Source organism: Euleptes europaea, chromosome 17, assembly GCF_029931775.1.
Source record: "Euleptes europaea isolate rEulEur1 chromosome 17, rEulEur1.hap1, whole genome shotgun sequence".
Taxonomy (NCBI): Eukaryota; Metazoa; Chordata; class Lepidosauria; order Squamata; family Sphaerodactylidae; genus Euleptes; species Euleptes europaea.
The window spans coordinates 20,317,628-20,340,149 of NC_079328.1; the positions used below are offsets into that span (position 1 = coordinate 20,317,628).

Here is a 22,522-nt window from a genome sequence, read left to right on the forward strand (position 1 = left end):
CCCGAGAACGCCCCCTAGGACGCTGGCGCTAGCACTTGTGTTGGACATACACCACCAGGAAGGCAGCATGGGCACAGGAGGTGCCCACTGCTGCATAGCACCCAGGGTCAGTGTAAGTTGCCCTACGCCGGCATCCATGCCAGTTTGCACGGCACAAATGGCACGGATGCCGGCATCAGGGTCACGCTGGTTCCTGTGTGGTCTCCCCCTCTCAGGATTGCACGCTGATAGTTGACCACCGGTACATCTAGTCCAATATTTTCTTATTCTGGTGAGAGTTCTCTAAGGTCTTATCCAGACCTATGTGCCCTTCTGCATGCAAAGCACATGCTCAACCACTGATCTGTGACCTATAAAACTGCAGACTCTGGTCTGGCTCCAACTTCAGACTAAGCAACTCATTGCTCAGGCACAGAACTGGTGGTAAACCGCTGAATACTATTGCTGAGGGGGAGAGCAACATCAGAAGGCCTTGGTCTTTGTGTCTTGTTTGTTGGCCCTCCAGGGCAATTGGTTGGCTATTGTGTGAAGCAGGATGCTGGACTAGATGGACCACTGGTCTGCACCAGCAGGGCTGTTCTAAATTCTTAGAACAAAGCTGCTTTGAGATTGTCCATCTCCCCTCACTCACCTTCTATCCTGCTCCACTACCTGTCTGATGGGAACCGTTTTACCTCCAACACATCAAACACTTCCTGTGCATGAAATTAACAATGCATTGAACATAATGTTAGGCCAGAAACGCTTTCCCTGATTTGATCATTTCCAAGTAGGATCGTTCAGATTTGTGATTTCCCTGTTTGCATTCTGAAGAGGTAAAGTTCCAAGAGGAGCACTGTGTGTGCTTTTTTCTTGAATGGTTGAATTGGGGCTGAGTTCGTTCAGCTGATGTGAAAAGAGTGAGCCAGTTCCAAACAGATTTAATAGAATTCTAAAGACGGGAGTTTATTTATGTATTTATTCTTTCAACTTCTATCTGTCCTTTCCCAACCAAGACAGGCTCAGGGTGGCTGAGATATGCTGATTTTAAGTTCAAGTAAGAGATCACGTGATTTTAAGTTCACAGGGAATCAGGAATAGGTGTGGCACTGAAATTGAGACTCGGGACGTGAGTCAATTGATACTTAGCCAAAGGTCTGAATGAGTTGTCTCCAAGATCATCAGCCAGTGTGGTTTAGTGGTTAAGAGCGGTGGTTTGGAGTGGTGGACTCTAATCTGCACAACCGGGTTTGTTTCCCCACTCCTCCACATGAAGCCAGCTGGGTGACCTTGGGCTAGTCACACTCTCTCAGCCCCACCTACCTCACAGGGTGTCTGTTGTGGGGAGGGGAAGGGAAGGTGATTGTAAGCTGGTTTGAGTCTTCCTTACGTGGTAGAGAAACTCGGCATATAAAAACCAACTCTTCTTCTTCTTCTTCTTCTTCTTCTTGATAAAATACTGGTGACTTCACAAGAGTCATATCAAGAGTAGATGCCTGCAGGCCAAACAGCTCTCATTGAAATTCACCATCATTTCACGTGTACACTTTTCTACTAAAACATGACCTAATAGTGGTTTCCCATGTTGAACTAGGTCATGGAAAGTACCCTATACGTGTTATGTTGGAATTACAAGTTTGCATGAATTAAGCAAATGCTACTCAAGGTCGTACCAGGGCCATAAGCCCAATGAACACTGGATCTCTCAAGGAGTTCCACTACAAAAAAAAATTCAGCCTCACTGTGAAGAAAAACTGAATACTAGGAATCTGCTTCTAGGTTGATTTCAGTTACATTGGTTCCCCTCCCCCCTCCCCCATTGATTTAACTTTCTTGCCACAACTTACTTGTTTAAAGAGGTGACATGTTGATGCTAAAATTACCACTTGTTCTTTTATACGAGTCACATATTTCATTCTTAATGGAAGCAGAATCCACAGTGCCAGGAATACTGACAGTAGAGGGGTCAGGTCAAGGTGTCATCCAGGTGTACTTGGAAACTCTCAAAGAGTGTGTCTCTAGAGAAGGCAAGGCCTGGAGTAGTTGCATTCCCATGCTCACAAGATGCTTTAGGGCTAGGGAGACCTCTTGCAGATAGGCACAGGATCTGACCAGTGTTGGTGCAACATTCTAACTGTCCAGCACTGAGGAAAGTCCCCCAGCATCAGTACCCAGAGCCTGGGAGTGGACAGCTCCAGTAGCTATGCTGGACAGCTCCCTGAATTTTATGGAGGCTGCCAATTTGATCAGGGAAGGAATGCTGGGGTGGCCATTCCCAGTGCTTTCCTGATCTTTCCCGGTGCTGTTTTCCTGATCCAGTTGCTCCTGCTGAAACTTCTGTTAGCCCTGCAGGGGAAAGCAAACAAGCACCTGTGCATTGTTATGGGCGGGGCTAACACTAACGTAATAGGAGTGACTAGGATCAGGAAAACAGCACAAGGGGAAGTGTTAACCGCCCACCCACCACACAACATGTTGTTGCTTCCTCAGTCATTTTGCAACTTCCCATGGCTTGTGCTAAAATGAAAATGAAAACATCATGTCTAATTTGAGTTGTCCAAATTTGATGAGACAGTAAATGTACCTCATTTCCCTTTTCCACTGTCTTGGTATGATGCCCTGCTTTTACCTTGTGTTATGATATCAAGGTGTTCTACATCTTTCCACCCATCTTCCTGGGGGTGGGGGAAACACAGAACCTCACAACATCACAGCACAAGGTAGAAGAAGAGTTGGTTTTTATATGCCAACTTTCTCTGCCACTTAAGGAAGAATCAAACCGGCTTACAATCAGCTTCTCTTCCCCTCGCCACAACAGACACCCTGTGAGGTAGGTGGGGCTGGGAGAGTGTGACTAGCCCAAGGTCATCCAGCTGGCTTCATGTGTAGGAGTGGGGAAAGAAATCCAGTTCAACAGATTAGCATCCAGCGCTCATATGGAGGTGTAGGAAATCAAACCCAGTTCTCCAGATCAGACTCCACTGCTCCAAACCACTGCTCTTAACCACTACACCATGCTGGCTCTAAGGTAAGTTCTGCTAAACATTATGGAAGGAGAAGGAGAAACTGGATGGGTGTTGGCTGTTTGGGGCGTGTTGAATGTCATGCCTAGTTTGGCCAAAGTTTCAGAACCTACATAGACCCTACTGGATGACCTATCTGCTCCCCAGGGTTCTCTGCTGAACCAGCCAAACCAAGACATTCACAGCTGCATGAATGGGTGGGTTGCAGCTCTTTTTAGTATTCCTCTGTAGTTCAATTTATGAAAGCAATTAACATGGTAGCCAACAATAGGCAATCAAAGTATTCTTGCCATCTGGTTTTCTGCCCAAAATAATATTTGGCAGTTCCAGATAATGCTTAATATTTCTTCTGACTGTCTCATTAATGGGTGGGTCCCCACTCTACTGCCTGATGAATAAGCTTTTTTATCGTAAATGGAGTCCTTGGGCAGATTGTGTGTTTCTCTTTCTGACAGTTTTCATTAATGCTGAACTGCATGTCAGGACAGCTAGAGGGAGTGAAATGGCAAAGTTACTTTTCATCAATGATGCCTGAGCTTGGGGAATAGTGATTTATGAAATACTATTGCCCTTACATAACCATGCTGGAATGAATGCAGGAAAGTAAATGGGTGCTTCAACAGTCATAAACATTTGCCTTAAGGAGAGGTGAAACTCGATAGCCTCCTTTTATTCGAGGAATCCTAGAACTCTGCCATTAGTTTGTACTAGCAAAATCCCCCTGTTGTTGCCGTGGGTTGTATATTGCGGGTCTCTCGGGAGAGTGGTGAATGGTGCATCCCTCAGTATCCAATGTTAGTGCAGGCTTGGCTACTCAGTATCATGGCTGAACAGGCAGCATTTGATCTTGTTAAGACCATGGTCCCAAGGATAACCTTACACTAATGATAACGATTTGCTAATACAATAAAAGTATAGAGGGACCGCTTGAGTGGGGGCTTCTGGTGACCCCAGTCATCTAGCCTTCTCCTTTTTCTGTTCAGCCCCATCCTAAATCCTGTTTTTGGTGCCTTTAAAATGTTTCAGTGCTTGGAAATATATGTAGATGGGGTCGTTTATGGTGCAGGAGAGGTGAGACATGTAAATCAGTTGCTGTCCTCAGGGTGATGCCTGCTATTTACTCTCTCACTTAATGTAGCCCACCTGGCTTCAATTAGAACCCATGCTTAAGAACATAAGAAAGGCCATGCTGGATCAGACCAAGGTCCATCAAATCCAGCAGTCTGTTCACACAGTGGCCATCAGGTGCCTCTAGGAAGCCCACAAACAAGTCAACTGCAGCAGCACCATCCCGCCTGTGCTCCAAAGCACCTAATATAATAGGCATGAACACATGAAGCTGCCTTATACTGAATCAGACTCTTGGTCCATTAAAGTCAGTATTGTCTACTCAGACCAGCAGCGGCTCTCCAGGGTCTCAGGCAGGGGTCTTTCACATCACCTACCTGCCTAGTCCCTTTAACTGGAGATGCCAGGGATTGAACCTGGAATCTTCTGCATGCCAAGCAAATGCTCTATCGCTGAGCCACATCCCCTTCCCTAAATTCTCATCTGATCCTGGAGAGAATATGTATGCATCATGGCTAATATCCATTTTTACTAGTAGCCATGAATACCCCTCTCCACCATATGAACATGTCCAGTCCCGCTTTTTCTAATCACATCTCCCACCCTATGGAAACAGGCTCCTGCGGAGGTGAGGGGGAAGTGTTCTCTAGCAGTATTAAGGGGCTGTGCCTGGCTAGGGCTTTTAATGGGGTATAGGTGGCAAGCATTATTGGAGGGGGGAATTACGTGGGGTTGTATTATGTTTTATTTTGTTTAATTTGAATTTGTAAGCTTCCTTGAGCTGTGGAAAAGGCCAGGTATAATCATTTCAATTAATGAAGTAAATAAAATTCACTAAGGATCCCGGGGAGTGTGTGCGGTCCGGGATTGCTCTCAGTCTTGGTGCTCTGCCTCTTGACCTCAGCTGGAATTCATGAGGCAGTTTTGGCAGTGCTTCCTTACAGGATGTTGTAGGCGAGTGCCAGCAACCCCAGCAGAAATGGAGCATGGTTCAGGGGATTCAGGTCACTGCCTTTGTCTCTACACGTTCTGAGTTCAGTCCTTGGCCTGCTCCGAACATGTAAAAGAATGAGATTTTAGAACACAGAGGGAGGTACCCCTCCACACTGCAGGGGCTGGATGTCATTTTCCAATACTCTCACATGTTTAAAAAATTCACAATGGGTAGCTTTGTTAGTCTGTCTGCAGTAGTAGAAAAGGGCAAGAGTCCAGTAGCACCTTAAAGACTAACAAAAATATTTTCTGGTAGGGTATGAGCTTTCGTGAGCCACAGCTCACTTCTTCTGTGGCTCACGAAAGCTCATACCCTACCAGAAAATATTTTTGTTAGTCTTTAAGATGCTACTGGACTCTTGCCCTTTTCTACTATGTTTTAAAAAAACTCCCATGGGGGAGAAAGATTGTAGCTGAGTCTGTTCTCTGCTGTGCTGGTTGCCTATTGACAGAGTGGTTCCCCTCCCAACCCATAGGAGAACATAGATAAAAAATGTGATTTCCCCACCTGTAGTCTGAAATGGTGTACCCCACTCTGCCACCACAGGATTCTATCATATCACACCCACATCATTCTGCTCCACCTTTGCTCTCTTCAGCTGGAAGGACCTAGCCTCCTCTGAGACCTGGGAGAGCAGTTTTAGGCTCATTTAGACAAAGATGATGGCTTTGCATGGGCTTATCCTGTGGGAAAGAAATAAACCACATGGGGAAGGGACCTGGAAAATGGTGCAGTGGGGAGGTTAGGGATGCCAGCCTCCAGGTGGGGCCTGGAGATCCCCAAAATTACAGCTCATCTCTAGCCTACAGAGATCAGTTCCCCTGGAGAAAATGGAGGCTTTGGAGGGTGGGCTCTATGACATTGTACCCCACTGTGGTCCCTGTCCTCCCCAGGCTCCATCCCCAAATCTCCAGGAGTTTCCCAACCTGGATCTGGCAAGCCTACCCCCGTCAGTGGCTAGGGGGGACCTGGCAACCCTGAAGGAGGTGGCAGTGCAAAGAGAAAGTGACTTCCTTCAGTTTGCACTGTCCGGGCATTTTGAGATGTGGAATCAAGGAAAGAAAGGAAATGGCCCTTCTCCTTCCTCAGTTTTGCCCCTTGAGACACAGCAAGGAATTGAGAAGGAAAATACATTCTCCTTTCTTCTCCCGGTCCACAGGTGCCTCCTCTACCAGGTTCCTGGGTCTAGCCTGTCAAAACCCAAGCCTGAAGCCCAGTTGATACCTTGCCCATATGGGTAGTGTTGCTCCTTACTTCTGGTTGACTCCCATAGTGTACTGGGACTGGGGAGCACCTAAAGTTTAGTGTCCTCTCAATTGCTTCCATCCGGAGTAATTTCTGTGCCTGAGTGCATTCCAGAAAAAGCATTGGAAGGGGCAGCGGCTCAGTGGTAGAGCATCTTCTTGGCATGCAGAAGGTCCCAGTTTCAATCCCCGGCATTTCCAGTTTAAAGGATACAATCGTTAATGATGTTAAAGACCTTTACCGAAGATCTTGCAAAACTGCAGCCAGTCTGAGTAGGCAATACTGACTTTGATGGACCAAGGGCCTGATCCAGTATAAAACAGTTTCTTGTATTCCTGCGAAGCATGCGTGGCTAAGAAGCGGCAGGGGTGGAGTGAGATTTTGATTGATATTCTAATATACATTATATATTTTCTTTAACTGTTACTAAATTTCATTACCCTTCCTTCAGACTTTTGGCTGGGGAGATAAAAATCCAGCTTTTGGCTGGGGAGATAAAAATCCAGCTTTTCAGATGCCATGAGCTAAAACCTTCTGATAACTTCTTAAAGATAAAGAATTCCATATTTTGTTTTCTGTTATGTCCTGTTATTTTGTTTTTAAGTATAAAGAGCATGACAGGGAGAAAGAGTGTGTGTGGAGGGGGGGCTGCAATTCCTGCTTAACTCTTTGCACCTAAAAAAGGATATTACAGAGCTTAAGAAGGTGCAGAAAAGAGCAATCAAAATGATTAAGGGACTAGAGCAACTATCCTATGGGGAGCGGTTGGGATGCTTAGGGCTGTTTAGCTTGGAAAGGAGGCGGCTAAGGGGAGGCATGAAAGAGGTCTATAAAATTATGCATGGTTTGGAGAGAGTGGACAGGGAGAAGTTTTTCTCCCTCTCCCTTAATACTAGAACACGGGGTCATCTGTTAAAGCTGGAGAGTGAGAGATTCAAAACAGATAAAAGGAAATTGTGGAACTCCCTGCCCCAGGATGTGGTGATGGCTGCCAGCTTGGAGGGCTTTAAGAGGGGAGTGGACATATTCATGGAGGAGAGGGGTATTCATGGCTATTAGTTAGAATGGATACTGGTCATATTGCATACCTATTCACTCTAGTATCAGAGGAGCATGCCTATTATTTTGGGTGCGGTGGAACACAGGCAGGATGGTGCTGCTGCAGTCGTCTTGTTTGTGGCTTCCTAAAGGCACCTGGTTGGCCACTGTGTGAACAGACTGCTGGACTTGATGGGTCTTGGTCTGATCCAGCAGGGCCTTTCTTATGTTCTTATGTTCTTAAGTCTCTGTGAAGTCATAGAATCATAGAGTTGGAAGGGTCATCTAGTCCAACCCCCTGCACAATGCAGGAAACTCACAACTACCTCCCCCCCACACATCCAGTGCCCAGAAGATGGCCAAGTTCATAGAATCAGCATTGCTGAGTCTGTCAAAATCATATGAGTCAGAAGCTTTATTTAGCAAAATTCTTCCATACTTCCATCACATTATTATTTAGACAAGGGGTCCTGCCCTCACTTTGGAAATAGCTCAAGAAGAGGTTCTCTGTGGACTTTTCAGGGGGGATTCCAAAACAAAATGGTCATAAGATTATTGTAATCTCACATAGCCCCTTTGCTGTAGTGGCTAGAGTCTCAGGACAGCATGGGATAGGAGACCTTTCTTTAAATCTGCCATGTGAATCTAGGGTTGCCAACTTGCAGGCGGGGTCTGGAGATCTCCTGGAATTACAACTAATCTCCAGGTGACAAAGATCCCTTCCCCTGGAGAGAATGGCTGCTTTGGAGAGTGGACTGTATAGCATGGAGGTGTCAGGCTGCTATCTCGGTTTCGTTATTGCCTCTGTGTCTGCGCTGTATTGTCTGCCCCCCAAGGTCGCATACCTAGGCCTGGGAACTCAGCTCCTGGGAAACTGTATTCAGCTTATGCGTGTAATCTCCCGCCTTTCCTGCCTTATAATACCTCCCAGCTAGTGAGTCTCTCATAGCTGTCATTTTATTCGTTTGCACTGTATGCCTATTTGATCAGTAAAAGCCATCTGTTTGGACTCTATATGACTTTGTGGTGATTTCTGGTTCTGTGGGCCAAGGGCTGACATTATGACAGCTATCTCTCATCTTCACCGTTCTACTAGCCAGGCTGGAGCCCAGGGGGGTTCGCCTGCCACTTGGATGGGAGCTGTGTAGCTCTCCAGGTGATCTACTACCCTGGAGCCCCTCTCAGAGGACCCTACTCTGTTACAAGACTTAATCGCTGAACTTTTCCGGACGACCCGAGAGGTTTGCCGCTTGAGGGGACTGGTACAGGCGCAGTGGCAATCTCTTACAGGACGTCTCTGGATGTTAACATCGGAGGATACTGATGCTCGTTTAGATCTTCAGGACTTGGATCAATTACTGGACGATGCCCGATTGGCGACTGAGGATTTACAAATATTAACTGGACTTTTGGATAATCTTATTTCTCGACAAACTCTTTCTACCATGGCGGGAGCCCCGCCGGAGGGTTTTTCCCTGATCCCGGATGCAGCCAGCTGTCAGGCTGAGGCCAAGCGAGTCGCTATTAGCACCGCTCTTCTCCTTGTGGAATGTACAAAGGACACCCCGGTAGCCACCTTGGCTCAAGTTTTGACCCCGACGTTTGGAGCCGAGGCATCCGCACTGGCGGTTCGAGTACAACCTCTGCTGGGCGGGGAACCTGACCCCATACTCTCGCTCCTCGAGACAGAACTTTTGCCGCGCATTACGGCAGAGACTGCCCTAAGACTTGAAAACGCCAAAGTTCTTGCGGATCAGCAAGCCGCCGAAGCGGCTAAGGTCGCAAGAGAGAGAGAGGCTGCGGAAGCAGCCAGGGCGGCTGCAGCAAGGATTAGGAATCAGGCGAACGTGGACACGCGCCCCAAGGACTATGTACTGGGACTGTCAGGTCTATCTTTTTCCCCGGCGTTTGTCCCGTCGCGCGCGACCCAACGCGCACGCCGTTTGGCTGACCGACGTCGAGACTCAGATGAGTCTGAAGACGAGGATTTATATGGGGATAGCTCTCAATGGGCCACGAGCTTCCGAACCAGTAAGCCTCATCTTACTGGTGGCCCAAGTGAGGAGGTTCATCTTTTACGAGCCCAGAATCGGGAGCTCTCCGACCGTGTTGATCAACTCCAGGAAGTAATGGAACTTATGCTTCAAGAGAACAGGCAATTACAACAAACCCTGATAGCTCAGAGACAGCCCGTTCCGATACCGGGTCAGGGGGTACCCGTACAGCCACCCGCTAATGTGCCTGCTCCACCCTTGCCTCCTGGAGCTCCTGTTGCTCCTCCGCCCGGACCACCCGTGCAACCACCCGCTAATGTGCCTGCTCCACCCTTGCCTCCTGGAGCTCCTGTTGCTCCTCCGCCCGGACCACCCGTGCAACCGGGTCAACCCGCGCCCGGCCCTTGGAAGCAACTCAAATTGAGGACTACGTATGACGGATCCCTCGAGACTTTGCCTTGTTTCTTGCATCAAGTGGACAGTTATATGCGAGAACAAGGTCAACTTTTCCCCACGGAAGATAGCCGGGTGCGGTACGTAGCTTCCCTCCTGACAGGCAAAGCGGCTGACTGGATGGTCCTCCAGTTTGACACCCGCTCTCGTGCGATTCGTTCCCTCAACAACTTCATGACTGCCCTGAGAAGGAGGTTTGAGGACCCCTTCCTGGGGGAAAGAGCCAAAACGGAACTCTTCCAATTAAAACAAGGCTCTGCTACAGTTCGGGAATTTGCCGATGAATTCCAACGACTGGCAAGTAAAATTGTAGGTTGGCCCGAGACCACCCTGATCCATCATTTCAGGGAAGCCTTGCATCCTGACATTCTGAACTGGTCTTACATGCGGGGCGATCCCGATACCCTCGAAGGCTGGATCCTATTAGCCGAGGAAGTGGAAAGCCGCCGCCGTTTTATTTCTCTCGTCCGTCAAAAGCACAAGGAGAAGGGCACCCAAAAGCCTCAACCCAAGGCACCGCTGCTCGTCCCACGAAATCCCCCACGTCCGCTCCAGGAACGTGAAGCCCGATTTCAGAGGGGTGCCTGTCTTACTTGCGGAGATATGGGCCACTTTGCAGCCGTTTGCCCACGCCGCCAGGAATTATTTCGTCCCAGCACGACAACCCGCGCCCGAGGTCGTCCACCACGCAGAGGCACCGCGGCCACCCGCAGCGCAGCTCCGGGAAGGCCCACACCCTCTGCACTCCATGCCGGGGACCCAGCCTCCCTGCCTGCTTCCAACGACCCCGCCGGGTCTCGGATTACAAGTGCCCCATTGGGGGACAGCTTTCCCTCTTCGGATGAGGAAAATCCTTGGATTTCTCCAGCCTTAAACCTGGAATCTCCCCTCGACTTGTCAAAAAACGGCTCCGGTCTGTGGTGAATGGAGCATCTCCACAGACCTCTCAGGATCTTCCTATCAAACCGAATGCTCCTACCAAAATCAAAGAAGTGGACTCCACCGTCTACGTGGATGCAGTTTTACAACAACTTAACGGAGGCCCGCAAATCCCCGTCAAAGCACTAATTGACTCAGGTTGCTGTCGCACTCTCATAAGCGAAGCCACGTTTGCTGCACTCAGAGCCGACTCAGAGGCTTTACCCGCCCCCGTCCAATTCGCTCAAATGGACGGGAGCCAATTCCAGGGGGGTCCAGTTGATCACCGCACCATAGGGGTGGCAATGGGAATTGGTTCCCATTGGGAACAAATAGACTTCACCATAGCCCCTATTCGATTTGAAGTGGTCTTGGGAATTAACTGGATTAAAGGACATAGTCCCAGTATTGATTGGGAAACAAATACTATCTCCTTCGCTAGTCCCACCTGCGGCCAGCATCGGCAAAACTTTGCTCTGCCATTTCCGCCCGTTCCAGCATTAACCTCTACTGCCCCAGCACCACCGGCTCTACCCGCTGTATACCGGGACTTTGAAGATGTCTTCGACCTTAGGGAATGTGATGCCTTACCCCCCCACCGGGCCTCAGACTGTGCGATTGAAGTAGTAAAGGACTGCACATTAACCAAAAGTAAGATTTACCCTATGAGCGCTTCCGAGCGCACTGTCCTCCGGGACTTTTTGGACAAAAACCTCGCCAGAGGGTTCATTCGCCCTTCGAATGCCCCAAACTCGGCCCCCGCGTTTTTCGTCCGGAAAAAAGAGGGCGACCTTCGCCTGTGCATTGACTTCCGAAAGCTCAATGCGGTTACCCAGACCAACGCCTATCCTATCCCATTAATATCGGATATTTTGGGACAATTACAGGAAGGCCGTGTGTTCTCTAAATTAGACTTGGTGGAAGCCTACTACCGAGTCCGTATCCGCGAAGGGGATGAACACCTCACTGCCTTCTCTAGCTGTTTCGGAATGTATGAATTCCTTGTAATGCCATTCGGATTAAAAGGGGCCCCGGGGGTCTTCATGCAACTCATCAATGAAATCCTACATGACCTTCTATATCGTGGGGTGGTGGTCTACTTAGATGACATTCTCATTTATTCGAAAACTATGGACGAGCATGTGACTCTGGTCAGGGAAGTTCTACAACGCCTGCGTAACCATCAACTTTTCACTAAACTAGCTAAATGTGAATTTCACCAAAGCAAACTCACGTTTTTGGGATACATCATCTCCCACCAAGGTCTTCGCATGGACCCCGCCAAAGTCCAAGCCGTCCTCGATTGGACTCCCCCCACCAACCGTAAGCAAGTACAGCAATTTCTGGGATTTGCAAACTTCTATCGGGGATTCATCCCTAACTTCGCCCAAGTGGCTCTACCCATTACGGACCTGCTGAAAACTAAAGGAAAAGTAAGCTCGGCTGCCTTGCCCTCCGCAAAAATCCTATGGACTGAGCAATGCCAAGCCGCCTTTCTGGCCCTCAAACGCCTCTTCACTTCGGAGCCGGTGCTACGGCACCCAGACCCAAATCAAATGTTCATTGTGCAAGTCGATGCTTCCGATGTAGCCATGGGAGGGGCTCTCCTCCAGCAAGGACCGGACGGTCTTCTTCACCCTTGCGCTTACTTTTCAAAAAAATTTGCGCACGCTCAATTAAACTGGCCCATCTGGGAGAAAGAGGCCTCTGCAGTTCATCATGCACTGACTCTATGGCGGCAATTCTTGGAAGGGTCTAAAGTCCCCTTTGAGGTTTGGACCGATCACAAAAATCTAGCTGCCCTCACGGGGTCCCATAAGCTATCGGCGAAACAACAACGGTGGGCGGAGTTCTTTGCTCAGTTCCGTTTCACCCTGAAGCACGTCCCTGGGAAGCAGAACGTTCTCGCTGATGCCCTCTCCCGTTTACCACAATACCCGGTAAAACTCGAAAGACCCACCAACTCTCTGTTCACCCCTATGCAACGTGGGGCCCTACCTATGCTGGCTGTGCAAACCCGATCCCAGCATCAGCACACCTTCCCTAACTCGCAAGCTCCGCCAGCCCAACCGGCTGCCCAGCCGCCACCGCAACAGACCGGAGTTCCCGCCCCTCCTACCCCTCCGATCGCCCAGCCGCCTGCAGTCTGCGCGCCGCCGCACGTAAGCACTAGCCCTAAAACTGTTTCTCAGATCTCCATGACCGACGGGGGGGCCCCCTCCAAAATCCCCATCTCCGAGTCCTTTTTAGCTGTCCTTCGGGACCAGTGCCTTTTAGAACGTTCCGCTCATACCCTACCTCCTGGTGTTTTGGAACAAGGGGGGTCCTGGTACAAGGACTCAAAATTGTATGTACCCAAAGCTCTCCGAAAGGACGTTTTACATTTAGCTCATGGAGCCAAAACAGCTGGGCACTTTGGGTTTCTGAAGACCCTTCACTTATTGCGCAGACAGTTCTGGTGGGGGGGAATGCGTTCCGACATTGACTCCTTCATCCGCAGCTGTCCCGTTTGTGCCGCTGCGAAACGATCGCAGGGCAAACCCCCGGGACTGCTACAACCTCTTGAAACGCCCAGCAGACCTTGGGAAGTGATTGCTATGGACTTCATGACTGATCTCCCTCTCAGTGGGGGTAAAACTGTGTTGTGGGTTGTTACTGATTTGTTTTCTAAGCAAATACATTTGATTCCATGCGCAGGGATCCCCTCTGCTCAGAAACTGGCCCGCCTCTTCGTGACGCATATCTTTCGTTTACATTCGTTTCCGCGTAAGATAATTTGTGACCGCGGAAGTGGTTTCGTTTCTAAGTTTTGGAAAGCTTTCCTCAAGCTGGTGGGGGTGGAACAGGGGTTATCTAGTGCATACCATCCTCAAACTGATGGTCAAACTGAACGTGTCAATGCTGTACTTGAATGTTATTTACGCTGTTATGTTAACTACCACCAGGATAACTGGGTGGAACTGTTACCTTTAGCAGAATATGCCTACAATAATGCCATGCATCAATCCACAGGTTTTAGCCCGTTTTTTGCTGTGTATGGACAAGATTTCAGTCCCATCGCTCCTGCAGATGATGTAGAGGGGGAGGGGAACCCCGACATTGCCTCCTGGGCACACGCCCTCCGTACCACTTGGCCCTGGCTCGTTAGCAACCTCGACCGGGCCAAACGTAAATACAAAGCGCAAGCTGACAAACATCGCTCCCCCGGGGGTGATCTGCAAGTGGGTGCTTTGGTTTACCTTTCCACCAAAAATCTCCGTTCCACCCAACCGTGCCATAAGCTCAGCGCCAAATTCATTGGCCCTTTCCCCATCACTCGGGTCATAAACCCTGTCACAGTGGAACTGGCTCTCCCCAAATCCTTGAGGCGTGTGCATCCTGTTTTCCACATAAGCCTCCTCAAACCCCATGTTGCTTCTCCACAGTGGCATCCGGACCCACCGCCTGCGCAACCCATCATGGTGGGGGGGGAAGAACACTTCGAAGTCTCCAAGATCCTTGACTCCCGTGTTCACCATGGCAATCTGCAATATTTAGTCCGTTGGAAACATTTCCCCCCTGCCTATGACGAATGGGTGCGCGCACGGGATGTCTCCGCCCCCGACCTCGTCGACGCCTTTCACATTGCTTACCCGGACAGGCCAGCCCCCTTGCGAACTGGGAGGGGGCCTTGAGGGGAGCAGAATGTCAGGCTGCTATCTCGGTTTCGTTATTGCCTCTGTGTCTGCGCTGTATTGTCTGCCCCCCAAGGTCGCATACCTAGGCCTGGGAACTCAGCTCCTGGGAAACTGTATTCAGCTTATGCGTGTAATCTCCCGCCTTTCCTGCCTTATAATACCTCCCAGCTAGTGAGTCTCTCATAGCTGTCATTTTATTCGTTTGCACTGTATGCCTATTTGATCAGTAAAAGCCATCTGTTTGGACTCTATATGACTTTGTGGTGATTTCTGGTTCTGTGGGCCAAGGGCTGACAGGAGGTTCCTTTGCTTCCCACCCCCCTCACTCCCCAAGCTTCATTCACAGATCTCCAGGAATTTCCCAACCTAGAGTTGGCAATTGTACATGAGGCTTGCTGGGTGGCCTTGGCTTAGCCATTCTGTCTCTGCTGAATCTACCTTTTGTTGGGATAAAATGGGGGGGGGATATGAGGACCATATATCTGATCCAGTTTCTCATTGTTTCTGCAGGTACAACGTTCAGGACAAAGATGCATTTTTTGACAATGCTACACGCAGTCGAATAGTAAGTCAGTACTGGGGGGATGTGACCCTTGAGGAACTCTCTAGTCTTTCTGGACTTTGTCATTGTTAGTAAAAGTTCTACACCACACCATAAAAGTGCCCGGCTCAGTACAGAGTAACGTAACCCACAACGTCCATACCCTACTATGCTTCCAGTTGAAATGTTGACAATGGGAGGGAAAAATTAAAGGGGGAGGATGGAGGGAGGAAAGGATCAATGGTAGCAGGATGGATATGTTGCAGAAGTAGTGATGCACATCCAGACATAGTTTTGCTCTACAGAAAGGACTAATGAGTTAAATCAGAGGTAAATGTGGGACCCCTCAACCTTGTAGAGCCTGGGGGCAACTTTGGTATACTGAGAAAAGCCAATGGGTGCCACCACAAAATGGCTGCCTTGGGCGGGGGCAATTACACTAGGTTGGCAGCTGTCCTGTGATGGATAGATATTGCTCTTTCTGAAATGGCACTCCCTACTTACCCAAAGCTGATGCTTCCTGGAGTCGTCTTGAAGCACCTCTTGCTCGAATGAGATAGAAGGTAGTAAGGATTGGCTCTTTGCTTTGGGGGAGCAAGGGATTTGGGGGAAGAAGCAACTAAACACCAGGAAACACACTGGAAGGCACCACGGTTCCAATGGGTATCATGCTGGGGATCACTGGTTTAATGGAAGAGGGAGGATGTGAAGGAACAGAAAGATAATAGTGGCTCTCATGGTAGGTGTTCTGGGAGAGAGTTACAACAATAGGAAACAGTGAGGGATAATGAGCAGAGTATATTGATCTGATGTATAGTGACAGAAGGGGTCAGAAGTTAAATATTGTTTTAATTGTTTTTACATGGGCTTCAGTGATTGCTGTGAGTGAATTGTATCAAAGCTTTGGTGTTTTTAATTAATGTATTGGACAAAATTGGTCAATGAAAAGCACAGCAGGATTTTGGTCTTTGCCCCACGTGATAATGTTCCCAGGCATCTCTTGCTCCATAGATGCAAGTTGGGGACCATTTTGGGCTGCAGCATGAGAGGGTCCCACCCACCATGGCATCATTTTTTCTACCTCAGTCTCTAGGGAAGGCATGCTCCCAGGGCTTTCTTGGGGGTTTAAAAAAAAGCAGAGGTTATTTTGCTATAATGTTATGATGTTAGAAAATCTATTTCAACAATGTACTGGTTTGCAGCTTTATTTATTTATTTTAAAAGGTAAGGTTCTAGCTAGCCCTTTTCCTGGTGGAGTTATCAGGGGAAAGGTACTGGTGGCGCAAATACCCTCATAACACCGCAACCAAAAGAGAAATATTGTTAATGGAAGATGGGAACTAGTACATTCTTGCAATAGTTTATTATTATACTGGTATATTGCTATAACATTATATCTATTACTGACTGATGGCCGTGGAGGTCTGAGGCAAAGAAAGTGAGGGGAAGACTTCTGTATGGATGCTCCGTTGCAGCAAAAAGAGCTACAGTGAGAGCTAGATGCAGAATTTAGAAGCAGCCCTGGTATTTCTGGGGGAAATGTGTATTATATGGGGAGATCAGTAATGAAATACTGCATTGTAATCAAATGTTTATGTATATTAACTATGGTGGTAGCTGCCCTGAGCCTGGCCTGGCCAGGGGAGGGTGAGGTACAAATAAAAGTTTATTATTCTTATTCTTATTTCTCTTTATAGTAAAAATTGTCATAGTAGATCATCTTCTTTATGTAGCTATTGGTTTCTGATTTATGCTAGAATATATAATCCATACAGTTTTGTTATGTTGCTTTTTCAAATATAGGTACATGAAATTTTGAAGCGTACATATAGTACAAAAGCCAAAAACAGTATGGGTAAGAATTTACTTATTTTCAAAATACATTATGTTTAAAGTCGCTTTCTTGTGAATATGTTTGAAGAATTAATTTAAATTATGCATCTGGCAAGCATATAAAATTGCATTCGCAGTGCATTCTGCTCTGTCCAGATAGCCTGGGACCAATCCCAAACATCTGGATAATCAGTAGTTAAAGTTGTGAGATATGATTTACAGAGCTGCTGGGATGGAAGCAGGAGTATCTTGTTTGCTTGTGTCTGTGGCCAGGAGTCCACACGTTTTGGCTAGTCTTGATACCCCTTGAGACCACTAAAATTGGTGATTGGCACAACCTTGACCCCTCTCCTGACTCAGGGGAGAGATGGAGTCTCACGTTTGAGGATGAGCTTTGGAGGTGCTCTGAGAGCCAAAGCACGGCACAAGTTCAGCATTGATCCTTCTTCTCAACTCCGAGCTCAAGGAGGAGGGTGAAGGGGGCTTATTCCAATTCCAGTGCAAAATGAGTGCCTGTATGCGAATGAGCATTTAGGCATAAGTGGATTATACCTTTGGACGCATCTCCAAGGCAGCCATTAAATAATGAGCTATGGGAGCTTATTCATGTTGCTTTTCAAAGGCATCTGGGATAGGGTGGCCAGGTCCCTCTTTGCCACCAGTGGAAGGTTTTTGGGGCGGAGCCTGTGGAGGGTGGGGTTTAGGGAGGGGAGGGACTTCAATGTCATAGAGTCCAATTGCCAAAGCGGCCATTTTCTCCAGGTGAACGGATCTCTATCAGCTGGAGATCAGTTGTAATAGCAGGAGATCTCCAACCGATACTTGGAGGTTGGCAACCCTAATCTGGGGCTGTGCACCTCAGTGGGCAATCTTGCACCCTTTTCCAATAAGTAGAAAATACTAAAAGGTGGTGTATCTTGGCCAAAATAAAAGGGGGCATTCCCAAGCTGGAATGGCTTAGGAGGCCGTCTAACAATAGCCCCAACCTCCAGCTGGCACCATGATACCCTGGGAACACCTCCCTGGATGCCATGATGCCCTGGGAATGCCTCCCGGGACACTGCTGCGGCCTTTGCCGATGTTTGGACGCCAGCGGCAGGCTTTGTCGGCATCTGGGCCCGGTGCTACTGCGCCTGTGGCCAGCGACCGCCGTCCGCCGTCCTACCCTGCATGCCGGCGCTGGGGCCACAACCACCAGCGTGCGCCACCCAGACGCTGGCGCTGTGGGCCCTTGCACCGGCAAACGCCTTCGGCAGCCTCCAAAGTCCTTTGGGCGCAGACGCTGGAGCATCTCGGGAATGCGCTGTGAAAGCTCTTTTCAGGGTAGAAAAGAGAATTATAAACAGTACATATACATAATAATGTAAAATAGTATGTGTTTTTAAATAATTATTGGCATTGAACAATTTTTATTTGCTTTTTTAGGTATTAACTCGTTAATAGCAAAAAATGTCTACGAAACTGCCTATCCCCTTCATGATGTAAGTATACCTTGTTGAAACATTATTTGCATAAGAACTTAATTGCTTTTTAGAATAAGAGATGCAGGAGGATGTTAAGAAGCTTCCTCCTGTTTTTGACTCTAACACTACTGAAGCAGCCACATCTAAGACGTTTGGACATCCTTCATGAGTGGATGTAATGTCCAGGGAATAGGCGAATCAAAAGCACAGAACAAAGAAGGGCATTAAGAATTGTGTCAATGCTTTAAAAAAAAATCTATCTTCAAAAAAATCTATCTTCTAGAAAATTCCAGTGGTGACTCCTTGGCAATTTCCTCCTCCTTTATACAGACCCGAATGGTCTACTTTGCTAGGCAAGTATCTAATGATGCAATGTCTTGGGTCGATGGGAAATTTCCACCCATGGAAGGGACTTCAGTCTGAGGAACACAACTCCCCCTTCTCACCCCTCCTGCTGCAACCCTAAAAATCCCTCTAATGCTGTTACTGGAGGACAGGGAACCCCTCCCCAGGAAAAAGCGTGGGAGGAATCAGGGGTTTGCAGTGGAAGGCGGGAACTGACCAAAAAATGCCCCTCTTCTAACCATGGAAATTTTCCATTCGATTCAATTCAATGGTTCTGATACCAGAATGAGCACACAGAATGATATTTCATCTGAACTGCATGAAAAGAATAGCTGTGGACCAAAGAGCAGATTTGGTCACCAAAGTTTAGCTTAAAATGTTTGATTCATGCTTCTCTAACATTAAAATATATTATACCTTTCAATAGGGATCCCACCCGTTTCTTCTTGCAATGTTTCTTACCATTGGCATTGTATTTTCAGGGTGAATATGATGGTGAAAAAGACGAGACGAATGAAAGAAAGGTAAAATATTTTGTATCCTCAACTAATTCTTGGATTTGTATGTGTTGATATGTTAGTGAAAGAAAATTTATCATGAATGTTAGATACAATCCACTCCGAAACGTTTCTGCAGCTATACGATTTCCATACATTTCTATGGGATTGGCACAGAATTTCCTATTAGAGAAGGCCTATATTGTGGTGCACTTTATATTATTTTTTACATACATTTGTCCTGAATATAACTCATTGATGTTTACAAGAATGCTCTCAGAAGATTTTGGCAAGTCTAGGCCAGTTACACATACATCCCAGGTAGAAGAAGAGTTGGTTTTTATATGCCGACTTTCTCTACCACTTAAGGAAGAATCAAACTGGCTTACAATCTCCTTCCCTTCCTCTCCCCACAACAGACACCTTGTGAGGTAGGTGAGGCTGAGAAAGCTCTAAGAGAGTTGTGACTATCCCAAGGTCACCCAGCTACTTCATGTGTAGGAGTTTGGAAACCAACAGCAGTAGGAGTGGGGAAGGTCACAGCAAGGTCTGCTCTGCTGGTAAATAAAATAAAATGCAGAGCCTGCAGATAAAATAAAACAATCAGGCAGGGTGGAGTAAGGTAGGGAGGCCAGCATGGATATAAAAAACCTCCCTGCCAGACTATTTCCGCTAGTTAGAAATTCGTAAGTCCAGACAAGCTTTCTTATTGGCGAGATGTAATGCCCTAAACTCAGCCAAGACACAAGGGCGATACAATAAAATTACTGCAGAAGAACGAAAATGCCCATTTTGTCCAGATCAAATAGACTCCCTCCCTAGCCCACATTGTTTTAGCATGTCCACAAAATAATATTGCATGAAATAAATAGATCATTCCCTGGATAAAACAGCTAAAGACACTTTCTGAGAAGTGGATGCTGCGTTATCTGCTGTTGAATAGATCCGTCAGTTGCATGAGAGATGTGGCAACTTTTCTCTTTATAGTGTCAAGGAAAAATTAAATTTCATTTCCCCCTTTTTCTTAAAGTGTGAAGTGGTTGATGGATAGCCAGTGGCTGTTAAATCTAGGGAAAGATATAGAAAACCTTAGCTGGCCTCAACCATAAGCCTGGTGGAATAACTCTGTCTTACAGGCCCTGTGGAACTCCATAAGGCCCTGCAGGGCCTTGGTCTCACTAGAAAGGCTATTCCACTAGGCAGGGGCTAGGGCTGAGAAAGCCCTGGCCCTGGTTGAGGCCAGCCAGACACTCTTTGGGCTGGGGACCATCAGTAAATTTGTGTTTGAGGATCTTCAAATTCACTTTCTCCATAAGGGCCAAAACACAAGTTACATGTGACACAAATTAGGTCTCGGGTGCCCAACCTAACTCTCAGTCATATGTTCATGTGAGGACTCGCCTTTGAATCCCTCTCAGTTGCCCCACATAGCTCCATGCACTGTGAGGGAGAAGGAGAGGCTTCCGGCTTCCCCTCCCATACCATTTTTGCCAGGAGAAATGGCCGCAGGAAGACTTATTTGGCCCATTCCTCAGGCTCCATGTACCTATCCCATGTCTATCCTGAAACCCTCATTCTCCCTCATAACATTTGGAGCTGCGTGGAGCCACGGAGAGGTTCTTAAAGGTAAGTCTCCATGTGAGCCTGTGACTGAGTCAGGTCGGGTGCCTGCGACCTGTCTTGTGTCACAAATAGGGTTGCCAGGTCCCTCTTCCCCACCGGTGGGACATTTTTGGGGCGGAGCCTGAGGAGGGCGGGGTTTGGGGAGGGGAGGGACTTCAATGCCATAGAGTCCAATTGCCAAAGCAGCCATTTTTCTCCAGGTGAACTGATCTGTGTCGGCTGGAGATCAGTTGTATTAGCAGGAGATCTCCTGCTACTACCTGGCAGTTAAGGAGAAAAAAAGACACCTCTGTACTATTATCAGGAGGATGAGAAAACCAGTACAGGAGCAATGGTGATAACAATGCCAATATATTATAGCTACATATACACTTTACAGTATGTGGTAATGAAACCACCAACCACACATACATTCAGTACAACAGTGGACGTGCAAAAATTCCACAATTAATTTGAAATATAAATTCTATCAGGTAAGTATCAAGTAAGTCCTTTGAAAGATAGTTATTACAAAGGACTTACTTGATACTTACCTGATAGAATTTATATTTCAAATTAATTTTGGAAATTTTGCACATCCACTGTTGTACTGAATGTGTGGTTGGTGGTTTCATTACCACATACTGTAAAGTGTATATGTACCTATAATATATTGGCATTGTTATCAGCATTGCTCCTGTACTACCTGGCAGTTGGCAACCCCTAGTCACACCTAACATGTATTTTGGCCCTAAGCCAGCTCCTGCTCACGACAAAGGCTCACGTGGTGAAGTTGTGGAATGGGGGGGTACTGCTTGGGGGTGGGCAGAAGAGCTGGATCAAAGTGGGTGGGAAGCAAAGGAAGGCAGTGGAAATCTGTGGAATTTCATGAGTGAATAACTTCATCTTTTGAAGCTTGCAAGAGAAGCACCTGAGAGAATTCCCAGGAGAGAGGACATCATAAGCTCCCATCAGCCCCTTCTTCCCCCAGCTTCCCTCCCTCTGTCTGCACTGGTTCTTCTTCCCTCCTGCTTGTTCTCTCCCCACCCAGCCCTGCTTACACAACCACCCACACACCTTCCTTCCTTCCCCATGCAGGGACTTTTGAGAGTTCTCTCTTCCAATTCCCCCCATTAACTCTATCTCTGTTCCCACTTTCCCTCTCCTCATTCACAACCTCCTCCTCCTCCTCCTTATCATTTTTGTTGCTGATGCAGACACATCTTGGCAAAGCAACCCCTCACAACAGCAGATGCCTCAAATCTATGGTTTTTCTCTGGGTTAGCAAAAATATCTGCATTAGCCCTGTGTGGCTCCCTCTTGCAGCTTTTTTTTTTTTTACTTGTCTATTAGATGCCTGATAATTTGAATTGTAGAAAAGGATATGAAATCCTCTCATGGATACCAGATCAGCTCCCTGGCTCAGGACAAAATGCCCTATAAGAATAAGAGTTGTTAGTTCCCATGTAGGGTTACCAACCTCCAGGTGGTGGCTGGAGATCTCCTGCTATTGCAACTGATCTCCAGCCGATAGAGATCAGATCACCCGGAGAAAATGGCCGCTTTTACTCTATGGCATTGTCCTACTTCTCTCCAAGCCCTCCTCAGGTTCCGCCCCCCAAATCTCCAGATATTTCCCAACCCGGAGCTGGCGACCCTATTCCCATGAGGGGACATAATATCTGCCAGCCAGATAGCCTGAGAAAGCTTGTAAGAAGGGCACCATGGAAACAGATCTTCTAATTCCTCCCTACCCCACACCAAGGTGTCTAATAACCAGATGTCTTTGAACTTGGAGCTTCCAGTCCTAACTATCATCTGCTTCCTTAGCTATTTATATGTAGATATTTTC

At 47.5% G+C, this 22,522-nt stretch overlaps 1 protein-coding gene across 1 annotated transcript in view; it reads left to right on the top strand.

Annotated features, from left to right (window-relative positions):
* The window catches only part of ANO2 (anoctamin 2), a 152,121-nt gene that overhangs the window by 24,872 nt on the left and 104,727 nt on the right, over positions 1 to 22,522 (top strand). Inside the window, exons 4-7 of the mRNA XM_056862313.1 lie at positions 14,900 to 14,954; positions 16,734 to 16,785; positions 18,189 to 18,244; positions 19,054 to 19,095. Of these exons, the coding sequence (XP_056718291.1) occupies positions 14,900 to 14,954; positions 16,734 to 16,785; positions 18,189 to 18,244; positions 19,054 to 19,095 (205 nt within the window). The remainder of the gene's footprint in view (positions 1 to 14,899; positions 14,955 to 16,733; positions 16,786 to 18,188; positions 18,245 to 19,053; positions 19,096 to 22,522) is intronic.